The sequence below is a fragment of the Tigriopus californicus genome, chromosome 1 (genome assembly GCF_007210705.1).
Source record: "Tigriopus californicus strain San Diego chromosome 1, Tcal_SD_v2.1, whole genome shotgun sequence".
Lineage (NCBI taxonomy): Eukaryota > Metazoa > Arthropoda > Copepoda > Harpacticoida > Harpacticidae > Tigriopus > Tigriopus californicus.
In genome coordinates, this window is record NC_081440.1 from 5,047,066 (window position 1) to 5,074,265 (window position 27,200).

At 44.3% G+C, this 27,200-nt stretch overlaps 1 protein-coding gene across 2 annotated transcripts in view; it reads right to left on the reverse strand.

Annotated features, from left to right (window-relative positions):
- LOC131892868 (putative E3 ubiquitin-protein ligase UNKL) overlaps positions 1–23,237 on the reverse strand; it is a 37,089-nt gene extending 13,852 nt beyond the window's left edge. The window contains exons 1-3 of one of the 2 annotated variants that reach the window (XM_059242742.1): positions 22,632–23,237; positions 19,315–19,422; positions 16,348–16,557 (exon numbers count right to left, since the gene is read on the reverse strand). In XM_059242742.1, coding sequence (XP_059098725.1) covers positions 16,348–16,557; positions 19,315–19,397 — 293 coding nt within the window. In that variant the 5' untranslated portion in view covers positions 19,398–19,422; positions 22,632–23,237. Of the gene's footprint in view, positions 1–16,347; positions 16,558–17,660; positions 18,249–19,314; positions 19,423–22,631 lie in introns of those variants that run through there. The other variant, XM_059242733.1, reaches the window with a different exon arrangement.
- Positions 23,238–27,200: the final 3,963 nt, after the last annotated feature.

Here is a 27,200-nt window from a genome sequence, read left to right on the forward strand (position 1 = left end):
AGTGTACTTGGTACGTCTTACTATTGGTACCTACTTATGTATGTACATAGAAACAGGATCTTGCAGATCTCTCAGATTTGATCGAGGTTATAGCCGTTAAATAAAATGTGTTTCAGATTCTGTCTGGGCTTGGTAATTACAAGTTAATTACTGGCGGAGGAGCTACCTTGATCGAACCGACTTGATAGCAAAGGGATCAGTATTAGTAGCAGCAGTGGAAAAAAGTAGGATAATAGTAATAATGATAATGTCGTAGGCAGTGAATGGACGCACGTTGGTGGGAGAGTAGGACGCTCTAGTACGAACTAATGGTACGAGAAGAAGACGGACGCTTGCTTTGATTATTAGATACTTCTTTTAGGCCTGCCGAGAAATTCAGCCACCTAGGAAATGAAGAGAATGTTTACTCTAAATTCACCTTGACTGATCATCCCGACAAAAGGCATCCGAATCTTGAACTTTCCAATGATTTCCTGGACCATTCAAGGAAGACCTCTTTTAACCTGTACTCTTTCAAAGTGATTCGATTTATTGACATTTACCCGAGTTCTATCAAAGCGGGATTCCTTACAAGCTCTCGATTTAAAGCTATGAATAGATTATCCACCAAGAAAAGAAAGAACGAACCGGGATAGATGAGTGAATGGATGGATAGGAATTTCGTCTCAGGAGATCAGACCTGACGATAGTTGGCTGACTGGCTAGCAGCTACCAAATTCCAAATACTCAAAGCACTGTTATTAAATTGGCGCCCTTATGGATCCCACATGAAATGCTAATCAAAGAGATGAGCCAATTTTTTCCTCTCTCTCTTTCTCTCTCTTGGTCTTCTCTTGTCCCCCATCAGATTGACCTGGATGTCCCAACTTGATCAGAGCATTGATTAGATTCTCTCTTTCATTCTCGACTGTTGAATAAGCGAGCGAGTTGCACAAGTGATTTTCATTGGAATTGAACTCATTGTTGTTGTAGCCTTTCCCCCTTCAAACAAAACAAATGCCAATGAGAGGGCAGGTTGCATGGGAGTTCTTGCACAAGTTTTGTCAGCAAGGATGACGGTGATCTGTGGCCTTATTTCTTCTGAACAACAAAGAGCGATGATGCCTTCCTCATGATAAGCAATGACAAGGCCGATCGCGTCAAGTGGCACCATTCCATTCGTTCGGTAGGCACTGTTTCTGAACTTCTTTTTCTGCATAATAATAGCAAGAGCGATTCCTACCCCCTTCTAAAGGACTGACACAAGAGCAGCCACTCAAGTCAATTGCAAGGTCCAAGTTGACAAGCCCATATTATGGATAGTCACTCACTCCTCTGAATGATGTTTCATTCAACCACCGACCTGGCCTCCGAGGATTGATCACAATGCTTTGAGATAGAGCGATATCTCGGGAAATCTGGCATTGGCTCAGGCTTGAATGGAATCAATCTCTTGGAAAACTTAAATGAAACAATGCCAGGCCACTTCATGTTTCTCGGGAGCACACGAGTGCCTGCTCTCTATTTAATCGTAGGCACGGAAGAGACCCTTCAAGGAAAGTGATGGTAGAGATTTCATGCACCATGGGCACAATTGATTTGGGTGCCAGGAATATGCATTCAATGGCGAGATTCCTGCCCCATGACATTATTCCACATTATTGACAAGATTTATGACACTCTCAAATGGGGTCAGACCTTACTTGATTCACCCACTACCAGCCCGATTCATCGCAAATACCGTCCTACTCAAGGACCCAAATGGTTGTGCGCAATGATAAACTGTGTTCAGGGGGTGTCATACCAATTTCTAGTTGATTTGATTCTCCTTTTGAGGCCTTAGCCACTTGAACAAACCATTAGACACTATCAGGTCGCCATTTCAAAACACTTACAGGGTAGGGGGGAATTCGTACAGTATTTCAATGCACATACCACTGAGTAAGTTCTATCTAGTGTGCGAGTATGAATGGTCACAAAACCATTGGTCGGTCAAGATGGGAATCACAATCATTCTATGACGTACAGTGGAATTATTTTGAATCGAGGACAAACCTTGTCCATTAAGAACCCTGAATCTCAAAGTGGAGCGAGCACCAATAAGTTTTTGGTGGTTCTAATAACACGTCATTAAGATAAGCAAAGTTTCTCAACCATCATGCGCTCACACACGCACAAAAGCATAATAAGAAAACCAGTTGTATGTAGGAGGAGGAGGACGAGGGCTGAGGACTTACCTAGAACACAAACAGAAAAGAAGGATTTAGCTTGGGAGATTCGTTTATGGAGTTGAGCTCCGAGGATCTGGAGATAATGTGTGTCCCTATGCTAGAACCAAAGCCTGCTGGGAAAACACACAAAGAGTTCTTTTTTTTTTCAGTCGTCTTGTCAAGCCGGGAAATGGAAATCTTTGCCCTCATTTCAACAATCCCCGAAATTGCCTCTCATTGTCGGACTCCAAGAGCTTCAAACCTGACCCCACTCCATCCACTCAAAATAATGTCATACCAATCGAGTACACACAAGGCGAGGACAAGTTTCCTAGACGAAAACTTCTCATCCAAGATCTTCCAGACAACACGGGGGAATTTAACCCGATTTTTAAATACTAAATCCAATTCTTTCCTAACCTTGACCTTTTCCAGAAGATCGGTTACTCGAAGAAGTTACTCTGGTAGTAGGTGGATTATAAAAAAAAAAAACGCACGTGGCATGCTGAACACGACGCTCAAGGCTCGTTTTCCGCGTCCAAGTATTTGCTCAGCCATATCTATGAACCAAAGTTGGTGTGGTTGTGGCAAGATACGGACTGAGAGACGATGGATTGTTGATCAGGTTTGCGGTCGGTTTCTCAATTAACTGCCAAAAGAAAAATGACCAAAACTTTGCTCCATGGATGAACATTAGAAAAGGTCTTTGTACCTTGGGTCCCTTCGAACCCGTGAAGTGTGCATTATGACTTCTTATCGCCTTTTTCTTCCTCATGATGGCTCTCAAATTATTCTTTATTGGATCATTTCATTCAACCCGCCACGATAGGTTGGCAACGAGTGGGCTAGCAAGCCAACCAACCAACCAACCCATTATTGAAAAAAAGTAGGAAAATGTGCTGCGTACTCGTGCTTTGCACAACCTTAAAGTGGTGCAAAATTTTTGAACAAGGACTCCCCCCCCCCTCTACTCAATTCAATTTTGCATAATTCAGCGGATCTGAAGCGACTGAGGACATACGGGCGCCAAGGGAAAGAGACAGAGAGAAAAAGAGTGAGGGATTCCAATTGATGGGTTCGAGTCAACTTGGCAAACAAAAGGAGTCTGCTTTGGAGTGTTCACAATTGAAAGATTTAGATCCAGGCATGACCAATGGATTTGGGTGTGCTCTGGATTTTCTCAGGATTTCATTTATTCCCTTTACCAATGTGAGCGTGCATATGTTTTTGTTCAGCATGAGAAGATTATTGAGACAGTCCTGTCTTGACCTCAAGAACGTGAGGATGAAGATCCGGAAAGGTACAAATACGTCCAAATATATGTTTTGCTTCTAATTCCAACTTCAAAAGCCGGACGGCCCTTTTCTAGGTTGGCTAACGAGGGGAAAACCCCCCTTCAATCAAACAAAGGATGCGCCTTATTGTATGATCAGAATAGACGCAAACGATCAACCCAAAAAAAACCCGAGCGTGTTGTTGAAAATCCAAATTAATGGCACTAACGAGGCCCAAGATTTTTTTTTGAATACCCTCCCTTTCCTTCTCTATCTCGGACAGTAACTCCTAATTGCCCAGCTTGATCTAGAAAAATGTGCGAGAAAATGTGAACGAAAGGCCCCTAACAAGCATCAATTCGTATAGTTATGAATCATGTTTTTTCACGACTGCCTTCTTCTTTGTGTGTTCGCCCCACATCCATTGCAATGGATCAGTTCTGAAAAGGCCCTCCTCTCGTCCAATAACCATTCAGATCTGGTACAAATTTAATGGCCTTGGATGGTTTGGGGCCCGGTGTGGGGGGAAATTTACCATCATTACTAACCCTAAGCTCGAGTTTGAAAGACCCCTCCCAAACATCATGGACCCAAGAATTTCTTTCCAAACTCAACGTGGCTTAAATGAATCATCAATAGTTCAATAGCGCGAGAGTGAGCAAAGTCATTAAGATCCGAATGTTGACCGTCGCCCAAGTTTTTTGAGACCTGATTGGTCGCAACGAACCACTGAACAATCACCCACATTTAAGAAAACGCCTTAATCGAATCTTAATAAATATCCTCTGATAGCCAAATGGCATTGAGTAATTGCCACGGATTGAGAAAGTCCAGGAGTCCAATTCGACCTTTTTAGCACGACTTGCCTCTCATGAAAGGGGTGACAGATCTGGGTCAGTATTTTGGAGCCTCATTTCCTCACATTTCAAGCTCTTCATCCCTTTTTAACTCTAACAAATGCACATGAGAATGAGGATGAGCATGATAATGCCCCCCTCGCATGAATCCGAGAACGAGAAACAAAGAAAACGCAAATGGCAAATGATCTTTGTTGGCGTACAGTATGTATGTGTTTGGATGTGCACAATCTAAGCGACACGTGGAAAAAATGGCGGCGGCACTCACTCGCTCAAATGCTGTCGGTTGGCTCCAATAAAACCCCTCCGCATTACACAAGAGGACTTTGGTCCGTATGATATCACTTGCTTTGTGTGTGTGTGTGAGTGTGTGCATGGGTGTGTAATTGATCGCGATTTTCTCGAACCTTTGTTTTCATCATTTGATTTCTTTGTTACGCGGTTCGTCTCCCTCCCCTCCTTCTCTTTCTCTCTCTTTCGTTCTTGAGTGGAAGGATGTATCCACGTGTGTGCCATTGCTGTACCCTTATCTCCCGCTCAAAATGCGTACGCACAAACAAACACGCATCCATGAGCATAGTACCAAAACCAACATCAGAGTTATTTCCACACGTCGCCTAACAAAGAAATCAAAATTGCTAATCCCTCTGTCAAGCGTCTTTCAGAGACCACTCCTCGAGAGCCGAGACTCGTTCCTTGTCGAGAGTTTTGTTGGCATTTGACAGAATCACCCCTCCCTGCCAGATTTCTGATGTTCTTTGTGTAGTGCTATTCGGATGGGGAAGTAGGTACACCATGAGAGGCAGTCAGACAGTACTGTGTACCTCGTGGGACAGCTCTCGTGGCCCATTATTGGGGAGGGAGGTTCCAACTCAACACAAAGTCCTTTTTGCTCACCCAAAACAAGCTCCTTTCTTATGTGGAGGGCAGAAGCAAACAGTGGCCCTCAAGAATACGAAAAAAGTCCGATGTACTCTATGTCTCTCTTTCTCACTTTCTTGCAACAAATCAGAGGCTGAAGTGGGCACAATAGCGTCCAAATTCGGAGAAACGTCCCTAGTCAGGTTTTGTTTCGCTCCCCAATTCCCAAGACCACCATCCCGTAAACTCGTCCAGTGATGCCTCCCAACAACAAAGAACTCGGGTTGAACAAAGAGCCAACAGCCCCGCTCTGCTACTATCCATTCGTCCCTTATCCCTTGTTCCATTATCCCCCTCTTCGTTCGTATGTGAGAGGAAAACTTCAATAAAAGTAAGGAAACAATCATATATTCCCCCATGGCAACAATCCGTCCACCAAATCCGGCTAAAGGTCATCATCATCATCAGTGTGAGGGAAACTTGTGAATGTTTGAGTGCGGCCCCGGCAACTGTATTAATTAGCTCATGGATTCATGGGACCGAAGGAGGGGTGGATGGACCATGGGTGTTCATGACGGCAGTATTTTATGGAAATTGATATTAGACGTGGACGACGATTGAGCGTGTTGCTGCAGCGTGAGGTGTAACAAAAGCCATTGGGGCAATTACATCTACGCCGTTCAGGATGGAGTCAGAAGGTTTATGACTTGTTTTTGTATCCGCCGTCCAGCAAATGAGGGACGGAAGGAAGTATGGCCAATGCGAGAAATTGCTCCCCCGTCCAAGATGTTTTCTCAGTTGCCTTTCTACACGCCTCACTGTCGTGCACATGTACTACATGTATGACGGAAGAGCCATTGGCAAGCCAGTTCAAGGGTGGCTCGGGACAAAGGAGGGTTTAGGTAGCGAGCAGGGTGCTACTGATAATTACGGCTTCATTATCAAGCTTTTCCGTGTGTTGTGTACGCAAGAGGGTGAGTGTTTCAAAACAATGAGGAAGCAATTCATCGAAATGCGCAAGACCATTAATTCTGAGCCAGTGTGTTCACCTCAGTTAGCCCCTTTGGGTCTTCTTTGGAGCCAGAGTAAATAAGCTTCTGCATATTTATGACGATCAACCCTTAAGGGGTTCGCTTCCCAAAGAGGTGGCTGTGATGGCACCCGAAATGGCTCATAAGCCATTAGGCTCCATTCACCAGGTATTGAACAACTGGTTTGCGTAATTAAGCCACTCAGAATGTGTCTCGACGAATTCACTCATGTAGTGCTTAGAAATGAGTTCCAGGAATTCAACTTTGAGCCCGAGGCGCGAAACATAATCTCCAGCCATGACTTTGAGCAATATTATGGGTGACAAGCTTCCACAAGAAAGCCGAAACCTGACGCCCAAGCGCGTATTAATAGTGCATGCACCCTGACTCACTCCCATACTCGCACACCGACTCTTTATTCACATGTGTGAGCTACCCTTGGAAAAATCCCATCCTGAAGGGCGAACAAAGAGGACAAAGAAGCGATGATTTCGTCCTCCCTTCCCCCTAAAAAGGAGAAAAACGCCATTGGTAGTAGGTCTCTTGTCCGACGTACTGTACGTACATTAAAGAGGAAGAAGAAAAAATTATGTACCGTAAAGAAGAAACTTGGAACTGCCTTTAATGAAAATGGTCCTATTCTGAATTCTGAATTCTTTTCCGAGTCATCGCAGAAGGTGGCCACTAATGCATCTCTAATTTTCTTTGTCTCCCTAGTGGCCCCCAGAGCAGCCCTCATTCGAGCTCTCGGCCATCAAATCACCATCGACTACCTACCTAAAACCAATACGATCTTCAAACGAGTAGGGAACCACCTCTATTTAGCATTCACATTTCCAACTCAATCCAAGGAGAGCGAAAGAGAGCAATCTCTGTCTGCATATTGAAATAAGTATGTGGACGAGGATTTGTTTGGCAATGTCAGCCAGTCAGGCACGTAATCGTATTTTATGAAAAGGGGACCCATTAATGTCACTTGGCTCCTCAATAAAGCTTCGGGCTCCAGATTCTAAATTTTGATGTCAAGACTCGGCGGCAATTTCCATTCGGATCCCAGATGTTCTTCTTATTCTGAACGAACTCTCAACTCTCAAGTCTGGAGGCGGAAAGTCACCTCGCTGCTTGAGGTACGAGAGAGAAATCTTCATGGAGGGTGAAATCGTTTAACGAAATTAATAGTGGTCAAACAAAGGAAACGGGGTTGGCCCATCCTTCTTTCTTCCTTTTAACAACATTCTAACCCTATTCTGAGTCGGAGGAAGAAAGGAAAGAAGAAGAAAAAATGAACCCAACCAACGTCCCCACACCACACTACATATAGTCTTGTTACTCAACTCAAGAAGGTTCTCCAAGTGAGTGCATGAGTGACTTGGCTACAGGTGGTTGCCCCGTCAATCGAGGAGGAGGAGGAGGAGAGGAAGAAGGATTTATGGGAATTTCAAGCCTCACCTCCTCCGAGAACCTCCGAGAACGAGGAAGGAAAACCACGACCAGGAAGACGAGCAGACGGATGGTGAGCCGCTCGTCTTTGTCTCCTTGGGAGATACATTAACGGAAAAATGCAGTCGGTATACCATAGGGTCGAGCGAGTGGGAGCACACCCCGTGCGTTTTCATAGCCGTCGTCTTGTCTACATATGCACTCATCCCTCTACTCCCGGAAAAAGTCCGACTGACTGAGACGAGTTTCTTATTCGTGCACTAACTACATGGAGGTTCCAGAGACAGGAGAAAGCCTCAACTCACAAAAGAAGATTACTCTATATTAAACGACATGAAGAACTGGTAGACCGGCAATTTTCCACTACTCGTCGGAATTAACGATTTAATAATCAAGGGTAGAGGTGGGGTGAAATCAGGCTTATTATCAGGCATGGATTCTTGGCGCGGGTACTTCATTTTTTTTTTTTTTTTGGGCGGTGGGGGAGTAGAGGGCTTTGGTGGTGTGAGAACAAGTGAATAAATGTTATTTGTGTGGAAGAAAAGGATGTTGGCGTGGCCAATTAATCATTCCAGTTTAAAAAAGAATTCCGATTAGGGATTTAGTACCCATAGAAGTGCAACTCGGGGGTAGAAAAATGTGGGGTATCCCGTGCGTTCGAGTGTGGTAGGCGTTGTGAACTTATCCCTGTATTGGGCAATCAAGTAATGCCGGCTCTTTTTCTCCTAATTCCTCTTACTCCTACTCCATTTGAGGCTCTAAAAGATCTGGATCAAGAATTTATGGCAACATTTCGCTCAATACAAGTGAGAACTAATGATTTTCGTCTTTCAAAGATTGGCCCTACTGTACGTACGTATGTACTGCTGTACTGTACGTGCACTGGGCGTCGTTGATCCTGATCTTCAGTCAGCGGGTCTGCCGGCAAACGAACAATCAGCTTTAAAAGAGCGAAATCAGCTTTTTCGAGGAGAAATGGAAGGATCTCTTTGATATTGGCTTTCGTTCCAAACATTCCTGGGGCCTTTGCCGCGTGATTGGAGAGAGAACGAGAGCGGATTGACATTTTTTATGCTTCCTTTTCCAATAGGCATAATTCCACCTGATAGTGCTTCTCGGCCTTTTGTGAAGGGAATTTATCGGGCTGAAAAGACTTTTTAATACTCAAATCAAGTCAACCATTCCCGGACATTGAGACTTTGTTCGTTTCCCTCTCTTCAGCGAAAGAGTCTAAGATGATATGATCTCTCCAGATTTCCGCTCTTGATGATGTGTTCCCAATGGAAAAAAGTTCAACTTACAAATGATTCAGCGCAACTTGACGCCACCATCATTGATTTCGGGGCAACTCGAACGAATCCATGGAATGTGTTTGCTACATTTCTTCACATGTACATACATACACACACACGCTTCTCGCACACAAAGGGTCATTAGGGGAGAGAAACCCGGTATTACTCGACTTTTTTTGATTCCATCCCCCGAGAAGCCAGTTCATCTTTGGAGTGGATCTTGGATGCTGGATGCTGATTGATATCACACCAACAACGGCTCGATAAGCACCATTAGTAAAGAGAACCCCGAAGAAGCTCGATAAGGTTGATATTCGAGCCAGAAAATGCACTCACTTACCGAGAGGTTTCATTTACACTTGGTCGGATGGAGAGTGCGTCTCCTCTAGAGATATTCATTTCTTATCAAGACAGAAGCTGACAGGAAATCCCTCCAAAAAAGTGGTTGATTAAAGGACGGAAAGCCAATGATGCCTTGACAATCAACACTTTTTATATGCATTGTGGCCCATAATCCCTCTAGTGGATGGATTAGCCGTCGCATTCAAACATGAAAACGACTTCCTAGATGGATTCTCCAGTACGAAGAAGGAAGAAAAGGATTCGGTTCCTTGAATGATCTTTGTGGCGAAATCCTGGAAATTAATGCCCTGTCGAGCTATCTAAATGGTCGCCATATGTACCGGTAAGTGCCGGGTAGGAAGGGTTGGATTCCGTATCAATCACGAGGGCTGGAACAATCACGGACGAGACCTACTGTACAATCAGAGATAATTTGGACTGGATGAGTGCCTTGAGCAAATGGCCAAATGGTCCCTTGGCTCTCTGAACCTAATGATGCTAATCATCCGTCAGGAAAGCCGTTGTCGTATATGGTAAGCAACCCCCTAGATTACCCAACACACTTGCCTTAGACTCGCTCGGAAACACACTTAAGGCTCAAGTGGAATAAATTTGCAGCAAATATATAATAATATTTCACTCAGGGGTAAAAGCCTTCACTTAGTGATTTGGATTAGATTCCACTCTGCTCATTCAAGAGAAATAGCGTGACTTTCATTCAAAGGTAGACCCCCCGAATTTTTTGACTTGAAACGAACTTTGCGCAACAGTAAAAAACCAATCCATTAGCATTTAACATGAGTAGAAACCGCCAGAAAACAATGACATCTCAACTTGAAAGAGATAGTTTCTTAATAAACTGGCGTACTGCATGAGTAAAAGATTCATCATCATTCCAGGTTTCTCAATGCGGACGGCAATCTTTGCTTCCTCAAAAATTTAGATCAGGCCGTGCCATGGTTCTCGACCTCGGCCACCCGAAAGGTGTGAGCTTCTCAGGCGATCGCAGCTGTACAAGAATCCAAATTGTGTGGGGAGTAAATGATTAGGTCATTTTTTAGCTTTCAAGATGAAAACGAACGATCGATTTCCAACAACATCCCAACACATCCAGTCAAGAATGAGTCTTTGCCAATAGGTACGTACGGGGGATAAGTAGGGAATAGAATGGAGAGGAAAATGAAAATTTCCAGCTTCTCAAGAGGTTCTTTGATGCGTAAGTGACATGGTCACAATTGAATATTTTTGAGTGGAGAGGTGTCTGAGAGTGATTGTCAGGGAAATTGGAAAATGGATGCCATTCAAAAAGAGGAAGAAAAAAAGAGAACCGAAACCTCGGGTTGACCTAATTTTTGGCCCTAAAGATTGCAAAATGTTTTGGTTGGAATATTTGAGAACCTCTACTAAGTTTTGATACAAGGAACATAACCTAACTTTTAAAGCAGGACTTTAGACTATGTCGCAAATGACAATCGACAAAAATTGCTCGCTGATGATGATGGGGGCCAATAATTGATCACAAGGCATTCCAAGGCGCATTGCGAACCAGCGAAACTTTTTCTCTCTTTTAATTCCTGGGTTGATCAATCTTGAAATTGGTTACAAATTACGAAATCACCTCATCCAATTTTCTTGTGTCTGACCGATTTCTTCCGAAAATGCCAAGATTAAGTCAGCCCAAGCCATCAAGTGGCAGACCACTACTACACTCACTACATAAGTAAGGCTAATGGAGATTTGTTGAGGGTCGAGAGAGCATGTTTTTTCGCTTTTCCACGTAATTGTCTAGGCTACACATCATAATTAAAATGTGATTCGAAATCAATGGAGGCTAATTTCATTAGGATAGTATGTGAAAATCCGATCTCAGCGAACAAGTACTCGTAATGAAAGGAAAACTCGGGGTAGGGAGTAATCGTACTTGTGCAGAGAGTACAGAGCACAGAAGTGGGATCAGGGTTTTAATCACCACCTTTGGACCACTCGAAGCCCTTTCCCCCCTAATTTTGACTGTGAATTCACGACGCTCTTATTATTGGTAAGTGTTATCTATCAGTACTTTCACTTGAGAGGCACTGTTATTCCGCCGACGACCTTTGGATGAGAATCCATCCAATTCATTTATGACCATGCTTTTATTCAATATTTCAGTCAGCTGACCCCGCTGCCTTATCAGTCGCTCAAAGACAAGTCAAAAATGAATAGGCACTCAAAATAAGCCATCAAGACCATGACAACGATCGTGGTATCTGAGGAATTCCAGGCAGATAACCGGTAATAAAATACGCTCCATTCAAAAGGGAACGCTGGACTGTAAAAGCAACATTTGATCAAAAGCTATCCGCGAAAAGTGGGCTTTCCTGTAAATCTGCCCATTCACGATCGATCTAGGAGCGAGTCAGCTTGTTTTCAGAAGTAAAACTTTTTATCTACGAATATGTTACGAGCTCTTTCCTCACATTTTGAGAGTTAATGGCGCCGAGGATTTTCCCTTCTTTCGGCTTTCCAAAGAACAAAGTTCCTATTTTTATTTCCCCTCTTTACGTGTCACTGGCCCTAAGATCTCCTCCCTCGATTCGACCACCAAAAATATTCCTAACTACTCCAACTAGACAAGGTCATGGCCGACCAAATGTGAACCAACATTTCTCAATTCTCAATCTACGGGATACGCGATGGTGATCCTGCGAAATCTCTGCCTCCTTCAGCTCGTCAACAGAATCAGGAGGAACTTCATTTGCATGAGATTTATTCCTGGAATGAATGATACATTTGATTGGCTGGCCTTGTCAAATCCAGGAAATGCTACGCTGGATCAAGCCAAAAATGCATGTGCGTACCATGAACTTCTCCACGTTATTATCATTACCACCTCCAACTCATGAAATTCAAAGACCTTGCCTGCTCCTCGGATCTCGGATTCCCCAGCCAAAGCCAAAGCCGAAAATCTACCCTACAACTAAGCTCAGAGGTCCATTTAGCAATCATACGCGGGCTTGATTCACTCCAGGAGGCAGAAAAATATCATCGCCCTATTTTGCATGCAATCTAAGTTTGATCTAGCATCGTGTTTGTGTGGCATTTGCATGGCAATGCTCCAGCCATGTACCATGATGCTACCTACTGCAGTATGCTTGCTCTGCTCCACGTACACCTTAAAATGGATGGATGAGAAGAAAAACAAAATCTCTAGAAATGAGATCGGATCACACAGATATTCATTTCACATGCGAGCTCTTCAAAGACACTATGGTCAGGGCCAAATGTGTTCTTGTTGCCGTTGGCGATGCCAAAAACGACCGAAAACCGACCTATGGCATTGCACTTCTACTCCACACTCCAAAATCTCCCTTCCCCTCCCCCCTCTCCCATTGCTTCCATTCAACAGTCTTTCAAGGCAACAAACACGGCTTAGAGCGAGATTTTCTCAGGTTTTTCGTCCGATTCCCAAACGTACTCTATCTGGTTTAGTGCCTACTTGCCTACTTGCTTGCCTGCTTGGCTGACTGGCAAGAAGTTTGGTCGTTCGTCGTCAAGCTGACATTGAACAAGGAAGGTAGAGGCCATCATCATCTCTGGTACCAAAGCATCGTCCTAGGCGGATCGACTACACGAACGAATGAACATGGAGAGGATAGAAAAAGGAAGCAAGCAAGGAAGGAAGCAAGGAAGGAAGGAAATGCTTTAACATCTAGTTACCCTTGACCATTGCTCATTTATGACACGACACGTGAAGAGGACAGTGGCCTGACTGACTCACTGACTGACTCACTGACTGACAAACCATCTCACTAACTTGTGGAATTGATAGTATTTAGGCCAATGTGGATGAAATATCCTTACCAAGATGGAGACCCAATGCACTCACTCCTGTGAACTTGATGGCATGGCAACTGCGGAAGCTTTTACCTTGGAGGTGCCAAAGGTACATACGAGCGAAATGTGTAACGAGCCCAAGGTTAGATCGGTGTTTTCAAGCACTCTTGACACTTCCAACGACTCCCCAATTTCTTTTCTTAGGAAGAACACGACCATTGAAGACGGATCGGATCTACTTCATCATGTCTTACTTTAATAGCTTTTGGCTATGGTTTGATCAAGAATTACTCAAACAAAGCAAATAAGACACCGAGCGAAGAGGAATCAACGCTAAATGAAGACTCCGCGGAGAGATAGGAAATCTTCCATAAATTGAGGAGTCCTTGGCGGGCTGTTCGAAAGATAAATAAATGACGTATTGTGGTAGGCAGAGGACATGGTGGAGGAAATACGATGGTGACTTTGGCCGGGCTAAGCACAGTTACGAACCAAGACAAGGCCGAATAATTGGGTATGGGTGTACGTACTGACGTACGTACGTAGGTAGCAGGCATAGAATGGGATAGGTAGCAGGGAGACAAGAGGGAAGAAATTCAGCTAATTCCATTGATGAAGAAACATAGAATGTATGATGTTATTATGACAACATATTGACATGTAAGACCTTGTTATTGTAAGTGTGTAATGCTAGTTCAAATATTGAGTTAGTCGTCCATAAACTAATGCATACCAGGTCTACACACAAAGTTTAACAACGTATCTCAGAGATTAAAGGCCAACGATACAATAAACTTGTTCTCATCCCGAACGTCAAGAAAGATCAGTCCTTCAGCCAAAATGACCACTTCTTTGGAATTTTAAGACGATGATTGCAGCTGAGTTGCCCGATCTCCAAGTGTTTCTAGCGTCAACAACGAAGTCATCATCATCATCATCATCGTCATCATGAGCTTTGAGATCAGATTGTTAAGAAAACACAAGGATATCAGTTTTCAATTCAAATGCACGGCTTGAGCTTGGATTCTCATCGCTTCGCTTCCAACTCATTCACGATAATTAACATGTCAGAAAATGGAGGCATTCCTTTTTTCAAGGCATTTCTGGGTAAATAATTCATGAAGTCGCTTCATTCTCAAGGCAGATGGAGCTACAGGTGTGCACCAATTTCGGGAGAAAGCAACAACTCTTCAGCTATTATAATGGTTGGTGCTGATGAAGCAACCAGGCGACATTTCATGCTGGTGTTGTGGTTACGATTCAGAAGACTATCAAGGTGATAGTTCGGTTTGCCCTCTCGGGTAGAAACATTTGAATCAAATGCCAAAAAGTTACTTTTTTCCAACTGAAGCTAACAAGTCAAGGATCGCGTTTGAATCGAAAATGTTAAAGTTTGCAGAGCTCCGCGGCTTCAAGGCCTTGACTCCCTCTGTCCATGTCCTTTGTTGCTTTATTTGTTGCTTCAATGAAGACGGGATGGCATGAGATGGTTGGATATTTTTTCTGGCAATAGATAATTATCCCGTCTGAACAAATGTTGCTGCCATTGATGACAGACTGAAGAACTTCCTTGCAATGATACCAGTTTGGTTTCATCCAAGCTTAAATGTCTACCTGGACAATTTCCCTGCTTCCATTCGCCCTCTGTTTGTCCATCCAACTATCAAATTGGTAAAGTACGGATGGAAGACTAAATCCACGTTTTCTCACCTGGACGAAATCAGGGTGACTTGATCGCTATGGAGAATCAACTTCTAACTTCAAAGCTTTGCAATAAAATTGCCCTATTGTGAGTAATTACATATTAGAACAATCACTCGTGCCAAATATCACTATTTCAAGCAATCCCAACCATAGAGCTTTTCTGGGCAACCTCGAAAAGGTTGTTGGCGCAAGCATACGAGCATGAAAAGACATCATCCAAGTTGGAGTGGTGTCCTTGAAAAATTGAAATTGCTCCTCTGCTCCTCCTGAAACAGCTCCTGCTTCGCTCGGTTTCGTTCAGTTTCGTTCTGATTAACGTGTGACTGAGGTTGAATCGGAGCCTTTTATTCCATGTTGATATCGTCTCAGCACTCAGGACTAATACAATGATGTAATCAAAGAAAGTATCTCGCAGCAGAGCCTTTTTAAATGAAGGTAAACGGGCTCGAACAACTTGCGGGCACTAGAAAACCACCCTGATACCAGACAAAGATAATCCCTTCCCAAAAATGGAGGAGGCAGGAAGTTTTTCCCCAGATTAGCTTCCTTTGTACACAAATTGAAGTTATTTTTACAAGGGATCATGCCAATGGGTTGTTTCTTTCTCGTGAGTGAAAAGGTAATTGAAAAGGACCCCAAACCCAAATGTCCTTGTCACACTTGGCTCGAACCAATCCTAGTCATCTAGCTAGCCACGGTTTGGATAGGAGTACAAAATAAACAATTTTGTTGACAAATCCATTACTATGAAGGGGCCCTTGACATTGAGATCGGCGAACGAATCCTCGATCAAGATGGAAACATGGAGTGTGTAATCTCAGAAGTTCATTGCGAGCTAGCGATGTTCTAACGGACCAACATCATCGGTCGTCCTCGTCCTCCTCAATCTCCCCCACCTTCTTCTTCTTCTCCTCCTCCTCCTCACTTCACAAACCAGCGTCATAGTACATTGAACAGCAGTGGAAGTCGGTACATCCATACATAGGTCTTTGTAGGGCTCGAAGTAGACACTCCTTAACTACTGGAGAGATAGGGGCCCCTGATCATGGCTGATGAAAGAAAACGAAGACGAAAGAGAAGAAACTGAGAATTCAAGGCAATGTTTGGCGCCAAGAGAAACCGTGATTGGTAAAGGTCATGTTGATTATGGTGGAGAGGTGATGAAGAAGTCATTTTTCGATCTCAAAGGTTTTTTTTCCTTCTTCTTCTAATCATTATTATTGATTTCTTTTACAACTCATCCTCAAAAGGCACGGAAAGATTTATGGAGGGAAATCGGGAGGAAATCTTTTAAAAGCTGATTGCCAATTGAACCGATTAAGCGGGGTTCTCGCATTTCAGGAAGAAGAAAAACAAGTGGTCTATTTCGGTAGCAAAGAACCTGAACAAAAAACCGTCTCGGAAGACCTTCAACGCAATCTGGCCGTACGCTAATAATATGGTGACCACTAAACTCTGAGTAAGAAACCCCCCAAAAGAAAACATTCCAAAGCCAGAAGATCGAATGGCTATAAAACTAAGAATATGACTAGTCAACTTACTCGTCTCCGTCGGGACAAAGTCCGGTGGTCTCATCGTATTTGGAGCAATACACATCCGCACTATAGTTGAAGGTTCCATCCCTTCGCCGAATTGGTCTTCTTCGGCGTTGGTTTTGGAAATGCCAATGGAAACAAGTGAAGGGCCTATGTTGTTGACACTTATGCTGAAGGAACAAGGGACATTGTTCCACCCGGAATTCCTTGAGATATCTAGAACCAAGAGAAAAAAAATCAAGTCATGAATGGGAATAATACTCGTATGGAGTGATTCGTTTCGAGAGGATAAGGCATTGAATCTGGCACCACAACATATCGTTGAGGGAAAGTAGGAATTTAAGTCGATCAACATCAGCGTTCATCCGATTAAGTTGACTTCAGCAGCATCATTGACAAGTTCAGCGTCAATGTTGGAATCCAGCACAAGTGTGGGATTTGGCTGGAATGTTCATTTCAAAAGAGGATGAATATGATTATTTGACAACTCTATTATCAAGTAAATCGAGGCAAATGGATCAGATCAACTGGTGCCGAATAATCCTGAATCTCTTCGCTAACAGCGACAAGCTCAAGAGCCTGCTCTCCAACATCACTCATGGACACACTCTTTTCCCAAATCGAAAGTTTCACGAGTCGTCGTCGTCATCATAAAATGTTAATACAACTTGCAAACAAAATGTAAGCTGAATTTCGTCCACGAGTTGGAAATCATTAAAGGAACATTTCAATGTCAAAGTCATCAGCATTTTATGGATGTCGTATCCTCCCTTCTTTCTTTTGTTGGAGCGGCAAGTCATGCATAAAGACTCAGTCGGCAGTGTCAAGAATCTCGCAGGTGGTTTATGCATATGTCCTGATTGTCAGAGCTAGTTGTGTTCTGTGTGGTGGAGAAAGGGACACCACTCACTCAGAGGAATATATCGGCTCCAGATAAAACACCCTAATTCTAATTCACTCGTCCAAACCGGTCATCTTGGGACCTTGCACGAATGGCTTTTTTTTGGTCATCGCCTTGACCTGACATTACCACTCTACGAAAAGAAATCAGAGGGCGACCGAGCCCCATCCCAGATGGCCAGAGGAGTTTGTACATTAACTATAAACTTCACAAGCAACCAACTACTATTGGCGTACTTTTCCACCTCAACTTGCGCCTGGAAGGCTTGAAGCCCTCTTTGGTTTAATCGCAGTTTTCAAGTGCACACAATGTGTGGTCACTCGAATGGACCGGTGGAGCCCGTGGACGACGAACGACGTGCTAATGAGATTAACCAGACGCATTCGCGGTGCTAATAGGCATCATTTTGGTGGCTTACTTGTAATGAAAGACTTGTTCGGTTTGCGGATTCAAAGCCTTGCTCAGGAACTGTGACCCACCCCCGTTGGTGTAAGACGTGGGCGAGGTTTGAAAGGCTTGAGTTGTGATGGTGGGGTGGACGTTGCGGTTCAGGAAAGAGTTGGAGAAATGGTTGCCCGTCAAGTAGTTATTGTTGTTGGTGTTATTATTGTTGTTGTTGTTGGATTCGGCCGTGACAGAAATGACACCACTTGAAAGACCGGCAAACAGTGAAGATGTGGCAAGGTTCGAGACAGGCATGATGTCGAAGCGGACAGGCACAAGTACACAATCATACAAGACTATACTATTTTCAATCAATATCTACAACACAGTCACTCGAATTATTCTTCTCAAGAGAGATTGAAGGTAAAGGTAGAAAAACACCAAGTCAGGGACAGAGATCAATCGGCACACAGAAAAGGTTTCAAGTTAGCCAGAGAGGTCTTTCATGTCACGCTGCTTTTCCCAACACTGAATTTACATGTTGTTTTTGAAGCCATCCTCGGAATTTCTCCCGGCCAGCCTAAAACACATGTTCAACGCCGCCAAAGCAGATCGCCGGCCAGCCGGCCGGCCGAATCCCTCGTTCCCTACACACGCCTCAAATTCTGAGACTTTGGAAAAATCCCCCACACACAACTGGGCCCCAATCGCGCCCAACCACGAGCGCACGGCGGCGATCCTAGAATTTTCTTTGTTCCCACTTCCCACTAAAAAGGCGGTGGAGGATTGGGATCGCAGGGATTTGGAAGGGAAGGCCACGAAAATCAGGCGCTACTGCCACCAACGTGCCTCTTCCTACCTATCTCCGGACAAGTGCATAGCCAGAGCTACCCGCTAGCTAGATAGCTAGCTAACTAGCTGGCTAGCGATTGAAAGAGCGAGTCCCTCTCATCTCGGAGCCCACCTCGCTCACACCCCGATTCCCGATTCCCCCCATGCGCTTGCACTGACGAGAGGAGCCCGAGGATTTTGCCTTGATACGTGGCCACAAGGGGCTCAAGCAGAGAGTAAGCGACAAAGGAGGAGCAGAACTTGAGAAGGGAGCTCTGGACTGACGGCGTCATTGGGCCAGTAACGCACACAAAACCGAGATAAACCGGCGTTGTTCGAACTTCACGATCAAGGTCGCCTTGAAAGGTCCTTTTTTGCTTCCTTGCCATTGTTTTGGCGCGAAATTTTAAACATGGACTACTCGGATAATCTGCGAGGTGAGCGAGCGACATTGAAATCGCATCATCTATCCACTCACTCAGCCAAGAGGGTGGAGAGGATAAGCAGAGCTAAATTAGGGCTACGTTTAGACACACGACATTGGTTATTCTGACGCCAGGTGAAGGAAGGATGATGCTGATAGCATCCCGAGGTGATAGGCAAAGTAACCTCGAATTCATCATCGGCATCATGCATCATGCCTGTATGTATGCACCAAGAGAGAGGCCCTGATTGAAAGAAACAAATGCATGTGTATCATTCGCTGAATGCAGGTAAAAATGGTCGACCTTGTCAAGTACAGGGACCGTCTTCGTGGTTATGTTCGCCTCAGGAAGGACAATGGGGTTTAACAAGTTTGACAGGGGAGGTTACCGACGGAGCAAGCAGGTATTGTTGTCAAAAAGATCCCAACTTACTTGTCAAGGAGTTCTTCTTTGTTCAACCCTGAACTTATTGAGTTGATCCCGTTCTTGTTGTAGGTACTTCTGTGTTGAGGCATGATGGTCAAGTTCGGATCATTTCACCTGGAATTGAAGCAGAGACGCATGTTATCACAAAACATTGATCTCCAAAGGTCAGCTTTCACGAGGGCATTTTCTAATGAGCTGTTTGAGAAAGGAAATGCCCAAGGACTGTACTCTACGCATTGGATTCCACGTGTTGAAATAATGCGTGCCAGTTCCCGCTGAACATCCAATGACCACCACTGCTACTACTAGTACTAGTACTACTACTTCAAACACCACTTTGAAAACATAATGAAGCCGGAAAAGGGACACGATTCAGACCTTTTCAGGCTTCTGATGTCTCTTCAAATGACTGCCAGTATCCATGAAGCAGAGTCGCGCCTGTCATGCGACCATTAGTATAATGCAATGCATTCAATGGCATGGTCAATAACTTTTAAGAACAGGAATATGTAAGCGAGGGATGACACATTGCAAAGCTTAAAGATAGGGCATTGACTATGGATTGGCACGAAAGCAAAAGCGACCGAATAAGGACTCTAATCCAGCAATTCAAGAAATAGATTAGCTCTACAATCGAATCAAAAGAGATTAGTGACGGGTAGTTCCTATAGGGGCTATATATGGCGGTGCCATGTGTTTTTCTCTTTGACACCTAGTCATTGCGATCACTCAGCACGTCTGTACCCACCAATCAGGCCTCGCGAAACAGGCCTCTCTCGATATGCACCTATGGTGTTCTTGTAGTCGTGAATGTCGTACTAGCAAAATTCTAGACATGACGACAGCTAGCATGATGTGTAGTACGTGAAGCTGTTGTCGGATGCCCATGGCTGGTCGCCAAGAGATTACTTGAATCGTGGCATGAACACTCGCTGCTATCTCAATAGTGGAAGGTATTGAAACAGACCCAGAGCGAGTGAGAGAGGGCTCAGAGGAGGCGTAGCTAGACTTCATTGAGATATGACATAACAACCACAGAACAGATCACGACCTAACTAGAACTAACCAAATTTGGAGGTAGAAGACAAAACCTAGACTAACCGAGGTTAAATTTGGCTATGACTGTATTATAAGAAAGCTGCAAAGTCCAACTGGTGTTACTTTGGTATCTGGCCTTGAATATCTTTCTTTCTAACAACGTCATAAAAATACTTACTCATACTCATAGGAAGCGCGATATTGACTGAGCAGTGTCGGATACATCAACATTCAACGAGCCGTTGGAGTAAATAAAGCAGCATTCTCAGAGAGGTAAAACGATCTTTGAGGTCACATCTTCGGGATGCAAATCCTGCTTTATCTCAGGGGCAACACTTACTCACATATTGGGTGTGGATAATATCATCATGCTTGAGATCAAAGTTGAGCAGACCTTAAGCGACTCTCAGTCGCCAGGATTTTTTTTTTGCTCCGCAGTCGTTTTTTGCAAATCAAGGTTCGTCAAAAGCTGCCAACAGAATCTTGCAACTACCATGTGGTTTCAAAGAATTCCCAAGCTGTGAATGATCTAAGCGCTCTGTGGAAGATATTGTGTAGCAAACAGCCACACCGCCACTACCACTACCACCACATCTCCATTGCCTTAACTTCTTCCAAGGAATGTACATGCAGTGGTAGAGAGGGCCAGAACCTCTTCATGGTCGTCTAGATGAACCGACCACTTGGTTGCTGTTGCTGTTGCTCTTTGGCATCAGGTTGGACGACGAGCTTGAAAGCAGAGCTTGGGAACAAAATACGCCTGAAGCTGTGTGCCTTGTAACACTATATGTGCCTCCAAGAACATGAAAAATATCAGAAGCGTAGTTTTGCCATTGCCAGGAAACCAGGAGGAAGCATGTTTGAACACTTGGGAGAATACCTTGTAAACCCACCCTCGTCCAGCAACCCTGGTTTTGAGTGTTTTTTTTCCCTTTCAGCTGTCGGAATGGCATTGAGCGGGGAAGACCTCTGAACTGAACTGAGCTCAAAGCCGACATGGAAAAGGTGCTTGGCGGGAAAATGAGGGAGGCAACTCTGAGCTGAGCAAGTCAGAAGGTACATCCAAGCAAAAAATGAAGCTCCAGAAGAAAGAGTCGCAATTTCCTAGTCAGGTTGCCACGTTGTTGCACTTGCACACATGGACAACCTGGGGACTGAGAGGGGCTTTCAGTTCAAATAGTGGCTCATGGCTTGAATGATTCATGCAGATACTCGCTCGCTCTGAACACATATGTACCGAAATGCTCGGGTATTTTTTAAACACTGCACTAGTGGCATAAACTACACGATTGAATTCAACAATGTTGCCATAGACGAGTGGCGTTTTGCCATCAATGTCATCCTGGGAATAACGATGGATACAAGCTAGCATTATGTTGAATGCGCACGGAATTGGACGTCTGTATTTGAAGCGTAATTAAGGATAAAGACTCAGGAAGTTCAAATTGAAGGTGGCATCATTGAAGCTGAAAGGGATGGATGGCTGTGGATTTTCTGCTCTTCCAGAGTTTACATGAAACAAACCATCAAGTCAAATATACTTGTAATATCAACCAAGAAACCATTTCACTGACCTCTATATTCTATCGGCTGAGTGAACAATTGTTCCACGAGTTTCGGTATTCTGACCGCATCATGCTTGCTTGTCGTCTCCAAATATGTGGCATTTCACAATGTTGAGCCCTCTAATTATGGTCATCGTCGAAAAAGCGACTACTCGCTAAGACCAAGTCTCGGCTCTTCAATTGAATCACCCTGACACGCAGATGACATTCATACGGGGGACCCATTTTCTCCTCACCTATATCAAGAGGTTCGAAACCGCGAGATGGCACGATAATTTCAATCCCGGGTTCGAAAACTCATTCCACTATGTAGTCTTCAAATTCAGCCTCGATCCTGGCCATTCGCCTCTCTGTACGTACCAATCCTCCCCCAAAATGCCCCCTCTCAATCTCGTCTCTCGTTCGGGGGTCAAATTTATACATGACAACCATTCCAGAGGACTCACTTGTCACTCTTCAAAAATGAAGAAAATTACAGAGCAATCCATTCCTCGTACGTGGCCATGATCGGCCAGAATGTGCTTCAGCAAGTGAAATGGAAAATTGTGGCTTCTTAAGAGTCCAGAACTCCAAACCTGATTTGTCCATTTTCAATGCCATCCATTTGTATTGAGCAGCACTCACTATGGCAATGTTTCTTTTCTTTAATCAAATAAAGAGACCTCAATCTTGTTTGTCTGTCCAAAGTAGATTTAAAGGAAAAACGTTTCTACCTCTTACCTTGAATTGTAAATATAATGAAATGTGGGAATGTTGCACCATGCAATGAAGATCACTAAATATGTTGGCTAATAATAACAATACACTGTATTTTGTTGATGTCCTATCTTGTTGTGGAACCAATTTGTTCCAACCAGTCTGATCGCAATCACACCAAAGATTCGGAAGTGTGGCTCGCGGATATTGCCAATCACATATACTGAGACACTAGTACTTAAGGCAATTTGTTTGGTGCTACTAACAACGTCCGAGAGCTTTTCTTAACTCCATATGTATGAACTTGCAAGAGCGAGCTACAACCGGCTTCTGAACAACACTTGGATGGCGACTTGAGACTTGACTGAGGAGCAGCTGGAGGAACAGCACAACAACAGTCGCCGCTGTTGTTGTAGTTGTAGTTGTTGTTATGGTAGTTGTTAGATTAGTACGGGAAAATTGCTCGGAGAGCAGCTGTTGTCTCTTGTATTGCACCCAATGAAATCACCAAGACGGCGTGCTTGCCAATCGTGTTCCTCTTGGAGTTCTCGTTCTTCGTGAACTCGGATCTGCGTTCGAAAAAAACCTTGTCACCGCTGTATTTCGCCAACCACACCGATCTCTGCCCTCTGTTGTCGGCAACTGCAATCATCAAGCTCTCTCAGATATTTCGATGAGAGAGAGAAAGAGTGTGAGTGAGTCCGGACTTCGGAGAAGCGAGAGAGAGACAGAGAGACTCACAGACGCACTCAAAGAGAGAATAACAGCCCAACAAGCATGGAATAAAGCGGCTCACGGGTCCGCGGGCGCGACTTAGAAGAAGAGGAATTTTCCACGATGAAAGAGGCTTCGCTCGTCTGGAAGGGAGTGTACCTACTACAACGTGTTGTATGCCCTGGTGGCAACATCGTCTCATCCGTCTCTCTCTCTCTCTTTCGTTTTGTGGGGGGAGCTCGGAATAACATGCACATGTCCATCGGAGAGCACACCACGCATTCATATATACATACATACGGCTGGCGACCGTGGAGCAAGTCGCTCAGCGAGTTACTCCTCACCCCCCCGCCCAGCAACGCTAGCTCAAGTTGCTACGCATTGAAAAATGCTGCGTCCGTCCGTTGTGTTCCCTCCCTCCCTCCTTTAGTATGGAATATCTTATATCCACAGGGACTACTACGGCGTAGTAGTGTTTTCAAGGGCCGGCTTGGGGGTCTGTTAGCGCCCGTTAGCGCGGACAGAGGAAAAGGAACTTTGGCTGGTGTGCTTCTTAAATCGTCCCCCTTCATCTAATGTGCGTGGTTCCCCCCGGTTCCCTCAATCCTCCGTCCGAAGAGTCTTGTCCTCCCTCAGTGTTATCCTGAGTTCTAGGCAACGTACAACTGTAGAACCGTACGAAGAGTCAGGAGAGCATGTGTTTTTATTATGGAGCTGAGCTAGAAGCCTAGAACCCCCAGTTGCGGCGTAGCCCAATGCCCACAAGGCGAGGGACTGCATGGAGAGGATCGTCGGAATCGGCGCCATACTTGAAGAGCTTCCTCGGAAATCTCACTCTTAAGAGGGATGGACGCCTTAGCAACACGCATTGCGCATCTCCAAGCCAATACTTTTCATCCATTCACGCACATGGTCATCCCCGGGATCAATTTTAATGTTCCACCCTGAGACATCCCCAGTACTTGGAAAAGAGTATGCTAGTTATCAATGCCATTCCATATTCTTGGTACTGCGGGTACTGCGTGAAAAAGAATTTTGCTAAATGTCCCGGAATTAGCCTCGCCAACTCTCTGTATCTACATCCCTTCAAATGAATGACACGCCTCTTGCAGTTGGAAGCTTGATCGGCGTCAAAGCGTCGGTCCAAGCAAGCATTCAAGGAGCAGAGCAGTCTGGCATCCAAGCAGCCGATTCTGCGGCGGTGTGCTCCTTAGGTGCGCCCGTTTTTATGTTCCCGCTTCTCTCTCTCCCCCCCCTCTCTCTCTCTCGTCTCCTCCTGCTGTTTCCCTTTCCAGAGAACTCTACCTTTGTTCCCTTCAATTTTCAAGATCAATGCCAGACTAGGGTGGGTTCGTCGTGTCTGAGGAGGAGCGACTAGAATTACCGCCGTCAGGGTTGCCAGACAGCGTTGGGTCGATGTGCAGATTTAAGAACGAGTTTTTAAGCCTGCTGTTTCTGACCAGGAAAACCATTGCAAAAAGAGGACCAAGCATTGACATACACGCACATCACATACAGAACGAGAGGTTCCCTTTCTTCCTCGTGGTTTAGCATTGGTTTGATGGATGAAGTGCTGATGGACGACCATAGAATTGGGAAAACTAATCTGTCTCTTTTAATGTTCAACTAGGGTTCTTGGTGGTTGAGCTAGAGATTTGGTTATGACTGTCCAAGGTAGGTGAGAACAGTACCCCACGTAAGAACTTTGATTATGTCACCATGACAACACAGTTTTTTTTCTTTGCTCTAATCCCTATTTCTGTATCGGAATTGGTGGAGAACCTTCTTCATCCCCGCGTTTTTCATCAAGATATCGAATGGGATTTCCTGCAGGGCGTCCAGGCAAACCATGATGCACCTCCAGATTTGTATCCATGTACTTGCCACAACCACTAATTGTTCCTTGAGATTGATTCAAATGCTAGACAAAAAGAAGCCATAATCGAATTTCCTTCACCAAAAAGGATTCGCCTTGGTGGTACTTGTTTCAGACAAATTTGCAATTGATAGTGAAGAGTGCATAGGCAGCCCTCTGACTAGGTCTGATGTTTATCGCAATCTAGAAAGAAAACTTGCGTAAAAATCCTGGTACTATTCCATCGCACAACAAATTCACAGTTTTTGTTAGAAATAATGTGGACACAGAGTTTTAATAATGCAAAGTGAATGCAAATCATGTGACACAAGTTTTGACTGATATAACGTACGAGTAATTCTTGAGAAAACTTTAAACGGGTAGCTAACGAATCCTTTTTTTTTCATGCAATCCTGACTCTTTCATGAGGAAAACAGAACGAAAACGTCGAAGGTGAAAGGGTGGCTTTTTGGCACAACCCCCATTTCTCTGTTCTTGAAGGGGAGAAAATCGATATTGGCCGACATAGTAAATTTCGTACTACGTTCCGTTGGCTTCAAGTACGTACGATACGCGCGTGCACCTCGGTCGAAAAGATGGAAGGGGAGAAAATGAGAGCGTGGCTGTGTGGTCCACTCAACTCCATCCCAGCGCTGTCTTCGATCCACTGGAAGGGTGCAAGCAGGGTTAGAAAGGGAAAGCATGGACCAAAAATAGAACCGACAAGGCTCCTAACTTCCAGATTTGGTTCATTTATGGCTTCCTAAGCGTCATTTCTCCCCAAAGAGATTGTTCAATCCAATCGATTTCTTGTCCACGTTTAGTCGACTCGTCAGTGCCCATTAAGTTTATGACTTAAGTAAAAAAAAACACATTCCATGTCCCAGCTTTACACTTTACGTGCCATCTCCAAAGTGACATGGAAGCTTCTAAAGCGATCCCAGAGAAGTCACTATGCATTGTTCCATGCCTTCACGAGAACCTGCTCCACAAACGGTAGAGCCACGTGGCCTTCTACGTACAGAAGTTCAGGATCGAAAAGAAAGGGCAAACTGGAAAGCTTCTTTTGGCTTCTTTGATGAATGAAAGGGGTCGAAGGGGTGTAAAAGCGAGCACGACTGATAGGAACACACACCCCTATTGCACATTGGTCCAAGGTCTAGGAGAGAACGTTCCTGAAGTCGAAGGCGTGGAGCCATCCATAAATGTGCGTTAAGCTTGTGTGTTCGTTCCTTGCTTTGTTTTCTGGCCTAAATTCCAAATAAAAACATTTGTGCATTGTATCCATTCTTTCAAAACAAAGCCCGTTAGCACTTTCAAGAGATTGGCTTTGAGTTGAAACGAGACCAGATCCTCCAAAACAAATATCTCTTGTCAAATTATTCAGTTTTATCTTCATGCACATACATTTGAAGGAACACATTTCCTGGAACAAATTGACCGCAATTGACAGATGACCAACCTCAGGATAAGTTGGAGCAATGATGAATGCTTGACAACTGAATAAAAAACAATTGATCAATCTTGAGTTCAAAGATCGGCCTCTAATGGAGGTGTGTGATTGTGAAATGAGTAAGAACCCTACGACCAATTGTGGAGCATGGAACACTAGGAAATTCTTTCTCCCTCGCCCCTCCACCCTCTTTCTCTCTCTCAACTCTTACTTTCTCAAAAATAAGGGTGGAAATTCTAGGTGGAAGAGTGGTTCCTAGAGACAAGAGCAGACTTTCCCTTTCTGAGTTCCAAATCGATCTCGCCCCCCTCCCCCTCCCTATCGTCTTTCTTCCGCCTGTAGTAAAATTTATGGGCTCATCTTCTTGGGCTTATGATCATACCAAATAACATTCATTTTCATTTACTCGCTTCTTTTGCTCGCTTTCTCGTGATAAGGTAATTTCCGAATTTTATCCGGCCAAACCCCGGAGCAAAACTATTTGCTGTTGTACTTCGAGAACGTTGAATATTGGAAAGCCTTTTGTGGAAATTTAGTGGAACATGATTGCTCATCGCCTGTCTGAAGAGCA